General features: G+C 40.7%; 1 protein-coding gene across 2 annotated transcripts in view; it reads right to left on the bottom strand.

Moving 5' to 3' along the window:
* Positions 1-13,758, bottom strand: part of GLB1 (galactosidase beta 1) — a 46,955-nt gene that overhangs the window by 8,676 nt on the left and 24,521 nt on the right. Inside the window, exons 10-14 of one of the 2 annotated variants that reach the window (XM_072853736.1) lie at positions 13,341-13,453; positions 10,292-10,366; positions 4,447-4,536; positions 2,362-2,475; positions 1,090-1,221 (exon numbers count right to left, since the gene is read on the bottom strand). In XM_072853736.1, coding sequence (XP_072709837.1) covers positions 1,090-1,221; positions 2,362-2,475; positions 4,447-4,536; positions 10,292-10,366; positions 13,341-13,453 — 524 coding nt within the window. The remainder of the gene's footprint in view (positions 1-1,089; positions 1,222-2,361; positions 2,476-4,446; positions 4,537-10,291; positions 10,367-13,340; positions 13,454-13,758) is intronic. The other variant, XM_072853737.1, reaches the window with a different exon arrangement.

Raw genomic sequence — 13,758 nt, 5'->3', positions numbered from 1 at the left:
CATGGGAAGGACCCATACTGGACAAGTTCATGAAGGACTGTATCCTGTGGGTGGGATGCCATGCTGGAGCAGGGAAGAGTGTGAGGAGGAAGCGGCTGAGACGAAGTGTTATCAACCGACCACATTGTCCATCCCCCATCCCCCTGCACCTCTCAGGGGAAGAAGGCAGAAGAGTCAGGAGTGAAGTTGAGCCTGGGAAGAAGCGAAGGGTGGGGGGAAGGTGTTTTTAAGATTTGTTCTTATTTCTCATTATCCTACTCTGTTTAACTGGCAATAAATTAAATTAATTTCCCCAAGTCAAGTCTGTTTTGCCCATGACGGTAACTGCTGAGTGATCTCCCTGTCCTTATCTCAACCCACGAGCTTTTTGTCGTATTTTCTCCCCATCCGGTTAATGGAGGAGGAGTGATAGAGTGGCTTGGTGAGCACCTGGTAGCCAGCCAAGGTCAACCCACCACAGCCACTCATGTGGGGAGGTCCCAAAGTGTAGCATGGACCCAGAAGCATTCAGAAGCTTTCCGATAATTATCTCTAACACTGATCAATCCAAATCTGAACCGGCAATTTTGCACGGTAAAGCGCTCGTGAGACAGCCTTTCCTAGTCACACTGAAAATATTGCAAGGGTACGCTGCTGACAAATAAAATGAGACATGGAAAGAGATATAAAAGCATATATATACACACACACACAAATACAACCCCAGGATTCACAAGCCTCGAAGTACGACCAAGATCTAGACCGATTTCCAACCTATTTTTGTAGTTTATCCAAACAGCTTTGCACATTTTAAAATGTTAGCTACAGACTCGACTCAACTCAACCTGAAAGTCTTGTGGGTGACACTTTGGCTGACAATATAAGTGAACCAACCAAAAAAATTTAAGAGATGTCTATCAGTTTTTTAATTCCACTTTGATTTCGGTGACTAGAAAAAACTCAAATGAAAACTAGTGAGTAGTTGCATTTTGAAGTAAAGTTACAGCTGTGTAATCCTGATCCTTTTGCTCTAACCCACTACTTTCTTTTTAACCTGTGGAAAAGAGGAAAAGCCACCACAATCCAGTAACTCAATTGATTTTTACTTACCTTAAAGTCATTATTGTATCTACCAAAGTTGACTCGGCCCATATTCTCTACCAAGATGTCCAGATTTGCTCCAGCCTTCCCAGTTATATTTATCGTAAGTGATTTGTCCCTTTCAAGGACACCTTGAGGAACCTATATGAATTACACCAACAGGAAGAAAACAGTAACCACTGAAAACCAACAAAACCCTGTTATTTGTCTCTTCGACTTGCATGAAGAAAAGAAAGGGGAAAAAGAAAACAAATAGCAAAAGTAAAAAAAAAATTTCCATTCCTCCTCTTGCATGCAAGCACACACACACACGAAGCTATGTCAATATTCACATTTCAGTACATCAACTGGACGTGCTACTAGGCAGCATTTGTCTAACTGACATCATCTCTTTCTTTAGCTGAATTCAACTAACTCAATCAACTGTTAGAACCCTTGTGTTTTTGATGCACCCAATTCACAAAAAGTAAGTTCTCAAATTTAGTCTAGTGACTGAAAAGATTTTGTCAGTATCAGTGATTAAAAGGGGCTTCATCTTCCAATTAAGCTTGCATCAATATTTAGCTTTATTTATTCCCATTCCCACAACATAAGGAAAGAAGAGCTTGACCTGGACACAAAGGTGATGAGTCAGCATAGGTCAAAGAATAATTAAAAAATAGGCTATCAAAGTCCATGAATTAATACGAATTCTCATTAAGCAGGATCAAAACCCTGCTTAAGGGAAGAAAGGTAATGTTCACATCCTGTACAATAAACTACTTTTTTTTTTTTAACTTGTGGTCAGAAGCCAGTTTCATAAAGTAAGACATGGGCTCAGGCTTCTACTTCCCCCCACCCGCAAAGGGAAAAAAAAAAAGAGAGAAGAATAAAAAAAAAATTTAAAAAAAATCTATGGAAACACTGTAGAAAGCCACCAAGCATATATATATATATACACACACCATTAACGTATTTCATGAACCTGCAAGTAAACCCTTCTTCTAGGCTTTTTTTTTTTCACTCAAGTCATGAATCTGTGTCAACATTGAAATCTCTCAAAAATGGAAACAATTACATTTTCCTTAGAAATGATAGTCATATTTTCTGAAATATGAATATGAACATTTAGTATGAATAAACTGTATACTTCCTTCCTTCCTTCATTTGATTAAATAAGATTATCTAATAAAGTTGTTTTGGTAAGCTGGATAAAGGAGGAAAAAAAAAAAAGGTAGACTTATTTATGACTTTTGTGAAGGCCACTCATAGCAGAAATTAATACCAGCAAACAATGTTTACCCCATTGACAGAGACATAGGCACGATCATGGACTCCATTTAAAGGTGAAGAGAGTTGTGTTGGCTCCGTACAGTTTATTGGAAGCGTAGTTCTATACAGTACAAACCCAAAATACTAAGAAAAGAAAAGACAAGAAAGGAAAAAAAACCCAAACAGATTAATGAACCAAGTCATTCCATAGCTTCAGTTCAGGTCATGAATTAGAAGTATCCCACATTCCTGCCTACACGCTTGGATTGAAACATTAACTTTCATTCACTTCAGACAGCATCTATCACAGATACCAGCTTCAGATTAGAGTTCACTTTGACCTTTAAGTAATGGGTGTAAATTCCACAGAGTTTTCATTTTTAAATGTTTCATCAGAACACTGATGTAACTTTAAAAGATAAGGGTCTTAGCTATGAAGGTATTTCCTCAATAAAAACAAAGCAGTTAATGACCAACAGTATTATTTCTTCATTAAAATCAATGAAAAGATAGCTGGAAAATCCCTTCATAACTGAGTTTATATAACAAACTTGAAAGTGCACTTGTCACCCAGTGCCCATAAATTGACATATTCATCAAGTCAATATTATCTATTTTAAAAACTACCTGATTTACATCAGGAACATTTTGGAATATTTTTCACTAAGTTCCCCATCAGGGAAGGAAAAAAAAAAAAGTCACAGTCATTGGATTTGTTCTCATCACAAAGTGAAACACAAATTGAAAACAAATTAAAAAAAAAATGCATCGCCTCTTTCACTCAGTAGCCACAAAACCATTTATCTTCAAGACTTGGATTAGAATATAACCCTGGCAGGAAGAAGTGAGAGTAAACCATTTCCATTCTGCTATAATTATATTTGTGTTGCATTTGCAACAAGGTGCCCAGAAAAGAGGGAGGGGGGAGGGAGGGAAAGAAAAAAAAAAATTAAAATATGCTAGGAAGCTCTGCTGGCTGCCCTCTTCTCTCAGGAGTTTTCCTAAGCAGAGTACTAAAGGTGGGAAGGCCAGAGGACGAGAGAGAAAAGACCACTAGAAATTACATCCAGCCTCAACGTACTACCTGCAGCTTCTCTCACACCTCTGTATCAGTGGCTTGGAAAGGAAAAATCTGAGCTTTGAACCCCTACTTGACTAATGCCATATCCCAGGCATCTGCTGAATTGCTCCCCTCTCTTTCCCTCCCCCAGCTACTACCACCATCACATTCTCTCCAAGTAGTTTATTTTAGCTGCAGGCAATTAGCATACATGCTCCAGTTTCTGTGAAATTCAGCACAGACGCGATCAAGGAGCCATGTAGCCTTAATGGAAAGACAGAGTCCCTCAGCAGCAAGGGAAAGATCTTTGACTTTTCCTTGAAGTGAGGGAAGATATGGAAAGTCACCAAAATTGACAGGGAAACTGATGCAGAGACTGACAGAGAGGGAACACAGGGGAGAGTGGGAGTCAGAAGAAGCCACAGGAAAATGCAGAGAAAGGTATTTTTCCTGTCTCAACCAGTGGGGTGAATGACCTCGACAGTGGGTTGCAACAGCTCCAAAAGGTTGCTCCCAAAGGTTTCTCTCACTGCATTCTCTTGCCTCACCATACATGTAGTAAAAGAAAATTACTACAAATAAGTAGGAAGCCCATAGAAGTGTCAAATGGATTTTATTCCCCAATCTCCAGGTGCCCTGACTTGTATGAGAAAGCAGTGTCTCAGCCACTGTGCTCAGTCTGATAGCAGGTGGGAAGAGGCAAAGAAAAAAAACAGGATAAGGAAAATTATTAGTGAAGAAAAAGATGGATTAAAAAAAAGAAAAAATCTTTTAAGAACCTGAAAATCAATACTTCAGAGAGGAGAGAGGTAAAAGGTGAAAGCCTGGACAGCATATATACCTACATTCATGGAAAGAGGAAAACCTCACGTGCAAAACAGGAGCACTGTAGAATATGGAAAGGTCTCCAATGCAAAAATCCTGGACATCTTTATAATACTACTACTTCTGTGCTGAGATAAGGTGTAAGACACTGGACATAAGTCATACCAGAGAGGGTTGTTCAAATAAACTTTATAAAATTACTGCAAAGTGCATATTGAAGGAACCCTCACCTGCTTTAGCTGAACAAAGGTTAATGGGTAAGTGCTTTCCATTGGTCCCGCAGGTGACAGCTTGTCAAGAACCTCCACCACAGTGCCCACCTGCAGCATAGAAAAAGCAGGTATATGAAGGTCAGTAAATTTCAATCCAAATGTAACAGCTTTTGCGTATCCAGCCACCTAGCCAGCTAGCTGCACGTGTCCAGAAAGCAAAGAAATCTTAAGCCCTTACATCATCCTTACAGACTCATTAATAATACAATACAGTACAGAGAACTGATGAACCCTGAAAGAAACATGCTACATGTGGAGCAATGTTTTAAAAATCCAGATGTTCTAAACTTGCTATACATTCATAAAAGTGACCCTTTATTATTTAATGAAAACTAACCCAGGAGTTTCTCACAACTGCTCTGGACAATTAATAAAAAACAACTATATTATCTAAATTTTGCTCAATTATACTTACAATCAAGCTAGGGAAAATGCCACTGATTTCCAGTGAGTTACTCTGGAATCATTCTGAACTAAGTAGGGATACAATTTGGTTCCATCAAGAGTTATCCAAGATTAATTTGCCCTATTTATTCTTAAATAATCTTAGAAACCCTAAGGCTGTAATTCAGTGTCACATATAAGTAGCTGGACTGATTTTATTGAGACTGGAGCAAGGTTTAGGCTAGTCACATGCATAAGTATCTTGCTGAATAAGGACTTACATGTGTACAATTAAATTGCCTTTTGTTGCCATCTGCAATTTCCTTTTTGATTATGAAGTTTTCCATTCAGCTACAATTCTCTCTCAAAGTCCACTATCAATTTTATGTTAGTTAAGATGCACACAATATGCCTAGTGTCTTACAAGCTCAAAAAATCAATTGCATTCATATTTTTCATGCAAGATGTCAGTCTATTTCACCTGAATTATTGCCACTGTTCAGTGGTAACTACACATCAGACACTCAAAATATTTCTCAAATGCAGATTTACTTTCAAATGCTTGAGAAAAAAAAAATAGGCATTTAAAATCATGTAAAACTGTATACTAGAAGAGCATTCACAGCAATACAATCTTCTGAGGCTACTTCAATAATAGAAGTATTGAATTTTTGCAGAGCATACATGAAATTCAGCAGTGCTGAGATATTAAATTATATGTTAAAATGTATATCACTTTGTGTCCTGTATGTGACACATGTCAGCATGAATCATCTATGTATGTGCAATTATTTCTTCAGTATAGTACTGGTTTTGGCTGGGATAGAGTTAATTTTCCTCACAGTAGCTAGTATGGGGCTATGTTTTTGATGAGTGCTGAAAACAGTGTTGATAACACAGGGATGTTTTTGTTACTGCTGAGCAGTGCTTGCACAGAGTCAAGGCCTTTTCTGCTTCTCACACCACCCCACCAGCGAATAGGCTGGGGGTGCACGAGAAGTTGGGAGGGGACACAGCCGGGACAGCTGACCCCAGCTGACCAAAGGGATATTCCATAACATGACATCGTGTTCAGCAATAAAAGCTGGGGGGAAAAAGGGGGGAGCACGTTTGGAGTTATGGCATTTGTCTTGCCAAGTAACCATTACACGACAGAGCCCTGCTTTCCTGGGGATGGCTGAACACCTGCCTGCTGATGGGTAGTAGTGAATGAATGCCTTGTTTTGCTTTACTTGTGCACACAGCTTTTGCTTTACCTATTAAACTATCTTTATCTCAACCCACGAGTTTTCACTTCTACCTTTCCGATTCTCACCCCCACCCCACCGGGGGCGAGTGAGCAAGCGGCTGTGTGGGGCTTAGCTGCCTGCTGGGGTTAAACCCCAACAAGCAGGTAGACATAGATCTAAATGGACTTTTGAAATGAGCTTATCTCAACTCTTCAGCTAGGAACAAGAAAACAAAAGGAGGCTGTAAGTATACAAAGGGTAATGCCATCACTACCTGGAGGTTGGGTCACCCTCACTAGTCCATAGGCAAGCATGTTCACCTCGGCAAGAAGGCTGTCAATCAAACAATGGCTTGCAAAATTTCTATGAAAGTAGTTTGCTCTTACGTTTTCAGTTTAAGCACTGTATGTAAAATAACAATTAGTTTTCGTAGAGTATAATTCCCCAAATGCTCTGGACTGTGTATGTGCTCCATTTCCTTATCTCCTCCAAGGGAACCAGTAACGTTAAAGCAACATGCGGGACCTGGCAGGCCACAGGAGAGATTGAACTGCCAGGGCTTGTACAACAGTGTGAAGCAAGAGATGAGTATCTTTGCACAGACACTGACAGACTTGATTTACAGAACTAAATGACAATCGTATGAGTGTTAATAGTCCTGGCCCCAGGTGGACAAGGAAATTAGAAATGAATGTAAGCGGTATTAAGATGCACATGGTCACGTGAATGAGCTACTAACTGGCCATGAGTGCTGCTTTGTGCCTTGCTGAACTAAGTTTCAGCAGCTTGTATGTACATGTGCCTGTTTGACTTTTTTTTAAGTTCCTGCTACCAAGGGGGCTTCTGTTCTGAATACAGGTCAACCACATATGATCCACTTATGGACTGGGCTGGTAGAAGCTTGTTTCTTTGAAACTTCAATAGATTATTTTTGTTCAGCTTTTCACTCTTAAGTGGTGAAACCAAAAAAATCAAGACAAGACCTGCTCTTGCTGCAAGCTCCTGTTGACTGCTACTTAGTGGACAATTGGTATCATAAAAAACTTAACAGTACATTTAAAAATTACAAATACTGTCAAGAATTTTTAAAAACTCAACCTATAAAACAACAGATGACTACTAATAAAAAAATAGAAATACTGTTTTATCCTCCAGAGCAATGTCTTCAAAACCAAAGTATAAGATCGAGCATGAAAAAAAAAAAAAAGATCAAGCATGGTATCAACAGGAATGATATCAACTACTGGCAGCATCCTGTTTGCTTAACTCCTTTCTACCCCCAATTCATATCAGCGTTGCCTGCTACTTGCTATTGCTTAAGCTCTCCACGTCCCAAGAACTGAGTACAACTCCAGAACCTACAAGTCTGCAGGTTGCAGTGCTGGGGCAGGCATTTCCTTGGGACCAAGCACTCCTCAGGGCCCTCCACGTGGTGACCAGAAAGTACCACCTGCTCACAAGCCTGCACAGCCACGCAGACACATTGCAGGCACTAAGACTTACTAATTTCCCTCTGGAAAGGATGCTCCCCACATTCTGGGTCTTAAACCCCTAAACCCTATCATCTTGCTCACATTTCTTGAGCCCATCTATTGCTGCTCTGCCTTTGCCTGCCCTCATTCCTCATCTTCAACACTTCTCTCTTGCATCTATGCAATAAGATTTTTTCCTTATCGCCTGTTTTCCTGTCTTCTGCTCTTCTGTAGCAATGTCAGTGTCCCCAGCATCTTTTAATAAATTGCCTTTTTTTCCCCCCCACCCAGGAGAATTCTTTAAAATAATGCAATAGCTCAAAATTAACAACTGCCTGATCAGGGAACGGCAGGGGAGGTTTTCTTTTTCTTTTTTATTTCTTTTCCCTCCCCAGCTAGCCTGTATTCCCCAATTATTTTCATCTGAGGCAACCTATTTGCAAACCTCCAAAAAACAGCAAATATGACAGGCAGCACTGCTAAAGGCAAAGATCTCTTTTCCTAAAGTTTACATCCCAAGTAGCTGATCAGGTACTTAAGGACTGAATTGTCACAGAGTGTCTTGGGGAAAAAAAAAAAAAAATTAGAGAACAGCCTGCTCTGGTTACACGTACCTCTGTAAAGTACACCATATGACTCCTGAAAATACTCTGGAGTCTCCCTTCCCTCTTCCTTTCTGCAAAAGTGTCAAGGGAGTTGGTTCACTGCAGTAGATTCAATGATGTGCATAGCAGACTAATTGCTGGACCTCGACTGCACAGTGAAACTTCACATAGTACCTGTTTTAGCTCTGTCACTGCAAATGATACAGCTGGGAAGTTTACTATTACCAAAGCTAAGTCTTATCATTTAGAATACTCCCTCTCTGATATTCACCCAAATACATTCAGGCTTCTCCGTACAACAAGGTGCACTGGACCTGGTCCCAGCAGGGGCTAGAATGCATGATGGAGTTGGGAGGACGGCTTTGGCTGGGATGGTACAAACCCTCTGTGATCTGAGACTCATCCTGTGTTGCAGGGTAACCAAGCAGAGGAGTAAACTGCTGCTGAAGTTAAGCAGTGGGTTCACAGAGCAGAAAGCAGCAGCCTTCTTCCCAGAAAACAATTCTAGAGACTTTCAGTGCAGATGGCAGTGTATGCACAGGCAATGACAGGAAACTCACACGTGGCAGTTTAGACATGCCATCTGGATTCCTAAAACTGCTGGGTGGAGAGTAAAACACTTCCTCTCAAAAAAGCAGGAAGTGTAGAAGGTGAGAAGGTGCAGGAACAGGGCTCCCAGTGTGATGGCTACGTCAAAGCTGTGATATTTGAGCAAGTTTAGTCATCTGACTCCTCCTTTGTAAGACGGGTGTCTGGGCCAGACACCCTGCAGCATTCATTTCTTAAAGGCATGAAAGGTCATCGTTCTAGTGAAATTGGACAGTCCTATCTGAGGGCATGAACCATGAGAAGATGGGAGAGTCAAAACTTGATTGCTAGGCTCCCAGATGCTGGCAACCTATGATAGCAGTAGAAGTGGTGGGTGTACTGATAATGGTGTATAATTAGTCACTACCAAATATAAGCCAGTTCAGTGAAACCTCATATGGCAACCCCTGCCCTAAAAGGTCTGAAGATACTCAAAGGTTGTTGAAAATGATATAGATCTGTTTCAACTTCACTGGTGAATCACTTTCATACAAAAAGTATTTCTGCCCACCACTTCAGTGGGATGACTTGAAAACACCTGCAAAGCCTTATCAGTACCAAATTTTGCAATGCTTCAGCTGCAGTGCACAACAGATCAGATACACTGCTGATTGGAAAGGTGGCTGCCGAATTAAAAGTACAAAGTATAAAAATCAAAGCATTATGAGTTACAGTATCCAGTACACCAACTGCAGTAATCCTCCACCTCTAAACAACTTGTCTGTGCCCAGCAGAATGAATATAGCCAAGTTCACATCTATTGTCTCTTCCATCCCCCCTTAAACCATCCTCTACACTCACTGCAGGAACCTAGTTCTCAACTGTATTTCACAGAAAATTGTCACTGGTCCCAAAATGATGGTGCTATGGACAAACCCCAGCCACCCATGTGCTGATCAGTTATACCACTGTTGTCAGACAGAATATAGCAAGGCTGGGTTCTGCATGCTAGGTTCTGCATGCTTTTCCCTCAGCAGGAAACTAATTTAATTTCATTCATCAGGTACAGATTTTTGCAAATCTTGTAAGAAACTTGTAAATAAATTTGAAAGTCTTATCAATAAGTGTTCCATATTCAAAATTTAAACACCTAGAAGTATTTAAAAGATATGTATATCCTACCTGCTGCTTCTACTTCAGAGGCATCACCAGCTACAAAAATACTCTGCTCATAGCTCTCATGCTAGCATTCCCCCAGCTACATTACCCATACTTAGACAGCTACGATTCTGTTGTGCTAATAATATATTAATTTCACTTTAGTAAAACTTCAGGCACATACTGCATATTGTAAAAATCATCTTTTTATATCCAGATAACATACATTTTCTCATTTTCCACCATGGGCATGAGTCCTAACTCCCAAGCTCTGCTTCCTCCTTCCTGAAAGTTTGCTTTCAAGGTTTTCCTCTTTGTTTTGTATGATATCTAGAGACTGCCATGACACCCTCATAAACATTTTTTGCAAAAAGCAAACATACAGCATTATGGAAAGATACACAGCACATTACAGATGTTAATTTACCTTCTGCAAGCGAACCTTCCCATATGCAAATTTGGGTGTTGTTGGAGGGATAAGACCTTCTGGTAACTGCTTATACTAGAAAGGGAAGGAGGAAAAAAAAAAACAAACACACACAAAACTTAAATACAAACATGCTTTAACTGAATTCTCACTTTCCACTTCACAACTTACAAAAGTAGAACTTTGTTAAAAAGTAGGTAATCTCACTGTGCTAAAGGATTACAGCTGCATCTTGTCTAAGATGGAGGGTTTTTTTTAAAAAAAAAAACCAACCTGACTTGATCACATATGGTAAACAATTTTAAAAAACTATTCAACTTGAGGTAACTGTAAAAAGCATAGCGAACAAACGAGCTGCCAAAGAATTACAGCGCCCTTGAAAATGTCCTGTGGCTAGAGCTTGCTTTTACTGTCTTCTACAACCCTCCTGCAGTCGTATCCCCAGTCCATGGGAGCTTGCGTTAACCTTTCCAAGTCTGTAGGGCAGTATTTCCACCTGACCCTTCCTTAGCAGCACTTCCATATGGGAATGATTAGCCTCTTGTGCCCTTCCTTTCAGTGTTACCATACTCCACCACCACCTGCTAATCCATTACTGCCTGGGCTGGTTTCTTTGAGAAGCAGGCCCTGAGACCACAGCCTCCTCCACAGCTCCATGAACCCTTGAGGTCCCACTGTTAGCTTCCCTCTGGTCCTGGTCTAGACAACTGCCCAATCAATCACAGGGAAACATGACAAGGAAATACTCTGACTGCCGGGCTATTTCTGTTTACTTCTTGCCCTATATCTCTAGGAAGAACCACCTAAGATCAGCAGAGAGAAGGGGTGAAGGATGTCCACCACTTTCTTGGACACCTTTGAGGACTGGCAAGTCTAGACAGTGGGTTTCTGCCCCATACCCTAGCCTCCTCCTTTCTAAGCCTACAACCTTCTTTTCTCCTTGCCATCACCCCCTTCTCCCTTTCCTGCCATTACTTGTTCTTTTAAATAGAGAAAAAACTTCTGCAGATGAGATACCCATGTGATCAAGCAATCTAAGCCTACATTTTAATACACATGCACAAATGACTGCCCTTGTGAAGGCTATCTCAATCTGCACATTCAGTGACTTCTGAGGGCTTGCTTTGGCAGCTCCTAAGATTGTTGGGTTTGGTTTTTTTTTTTAAAATTTGGTGAGGGGCTGAAAGGGCATTTTTCTTAAGAGATTTTACTTTGATTTCAGCTTGAAAGTTTTAGCACAAGGCATGATTTGCTGGGCTTACATATAGTATATCCAGCATAAAACTCATGCTCAAAAGCTTGCCTCTGCACCAAGGGTGGTTGTTTTTTTTTCATTTAGCCAGTCTATTTTTTTTAAACAGACCACAGCAGTATAATTCCCAATGCCCTCCTGTCAAATCTCAACTATAGACTGATGAAAGTCTGATTGCAACAAGTTCATTTCTTCTTCTCTGTATTTGAAAATAATCAAGATATTCAGGCTTAAAGAAAAAAACAATATTCACCCAGGAGAAATAAAAAGTAGGAAATTTCAGCCCAAACAGTAAAACTTAGAGAATGCTGTCAGCAACTGAAAGAAGCTGTAGACTGAAACCCTTCTTCTTTATTACATTTATTAACTGAAGGAAACAGTAAAGGAAGATTGTAATGTGTTAGCCTTGTAGCACAGCTAACATGTTGAACACAGTCATTAGTTACAGGCAACTTAATTTTCTTTCATCAGCTGCACCTCAAACTGCAACTGAGAAGACAGACTGTTATGGGTTTAGAACCCACAGCAGAAACAGGAAAACTTCACTAAGATCCTATGGATATGGAAGGTAAGAGATAAACAAACCACACCAAAAAAAGCTGTAGCATGACCCAACACACCTTAGGTTATACTGAACACTTCAGATCTTATCAAAGCTATCTCAGTGCACTAGAACACTACTTACATTTCAGATAGGGATCTTGCCTTGAAGAAAACAACTCAAAAACAGGAAGTTTGGGAATTTCTCTGGTGAGAAAAGCTGTATCAAGACAGGAGGTTCCCCTTGAAAGGCTATCAAAATTATCCCATCAATGGAAAGCTTAGGGATAATGGAGAAATGAAGAAAATGATCCACAGCAGGCCTTCCACAGGTACAGAGACAAAGGTGTGCTCAACCCTAGAGAAAGTGTAATACACTTTTGGGAGATCTACTCCCATCAAAAAAAAGTCTTCTAGTGAATAGGAATGTTGCTGGCATGCAACAAGACAGCGAGTACAAGCCTGAGCCTTGGGATTCCCAGGGAATCTGTTTTTAAGCCTCATCTGTATGGCCTCCAATGCAAGGCTATTCAAAATCCAGGTACAGGTTCCATGTTTCACTTCAATCTCCGGTTTGTAGGGATACTGTGCATTTTTACAGCAAAGGCAAAGCTGGTCCCACCCACTAGCTACAGTTTGTAGCATCACAAAAACAAGATGTGTTCATTTGGATAAGCACGCTCCTTCTCACAGAGGCCCAAAACCACAACATGAAGCTTGGGATACAGACAGCCAAAGCACTAAGCTGCAGTGCGTATCAGGCCGACATCGAGTGATGAGCCTGAGCTGACTGAATGGCTGATCAACGCTGCAAGGGAAAAGCTTTCTTCACTCCTCCTCCATCTCTACTCCCAGCCAAACCCTTCCTGCCTCCCTCTACTCCCTTTGTGCCAGCACTGGCTCTCATCTGACTGAGCCAGCCAACTCAGCTTACTGACCTAGAGTTGAAAGAAAACAAATGCAGCAAAAAAGCAGAGCTGAATCATTTCAGTGTCAGACCTGCACCTGTATCCCCAACTCTGAAAGGAAGGTGGGAGCCATCGGGACAGAAAGCATAGCCAGAGAGGTGCAAGATCTTTCCCCTTTTGTAACAACAAGCAGTGAGGTTGACCTAATCGACTTGTTCTACTTCACTTCCCTTACCTGCAGAAAACAGTAAATTCAGAAGTAACTTATACCAACACAAGAGCAAGAGAGTTTACAGTACACCAGGGATGTTTCAAAGAACCATTCTAAACATGTCCTAGGGACACTCACCATACCAATGACTTCCCTCAAGGCAAAATATTTTTCGGTCAGATCCCCCGCTTCACTCAGTGGAGCATCATAGTCATAACTAGTGGGCTGTGGCATATAGGGCATATTAGCACCTAAGGGAAGGGGGGGGGAAAAAGCGATAGAAACAGTGAAAGAGTTTTTTCCAAAGGTATCAACTTCCAGAATTCTTTCCAATCACAGCCAGACTCTGCTACATTTTTAGGCTCAGTGTGGGCCTTGGTAATTGGCATAGAAAAAACTATCCCTGATGGAGAACAACATCCTTCTGAGCTCACACTGCTCTATTATACAGTCTTCAGAAATATTCTGAAGAGAAAGAAATTTATCCATGTTTCAACTGTTTCACAGGACTAAGTGAAGCAGAAGTAGCCTTTGCAAAGATAAATACCATGTCGGT

The sequence above is a fragment of the Ciconia boyciana genome, chromosome 2 (assembly GCF_034638445.1).
Source record: "Ciconia boyciana chromosome 2, ASM3463844v1, whole genome shotgun sequence".
NCBI lineage: Eukaryota > Metazoa > Chordata > Aves > Ciconiiformes > Ciconiidae > Ciconia > Ciconia boyciana.
This window is presented reverse-complemented; position numbering and strand designations above follow the sequence as displayed.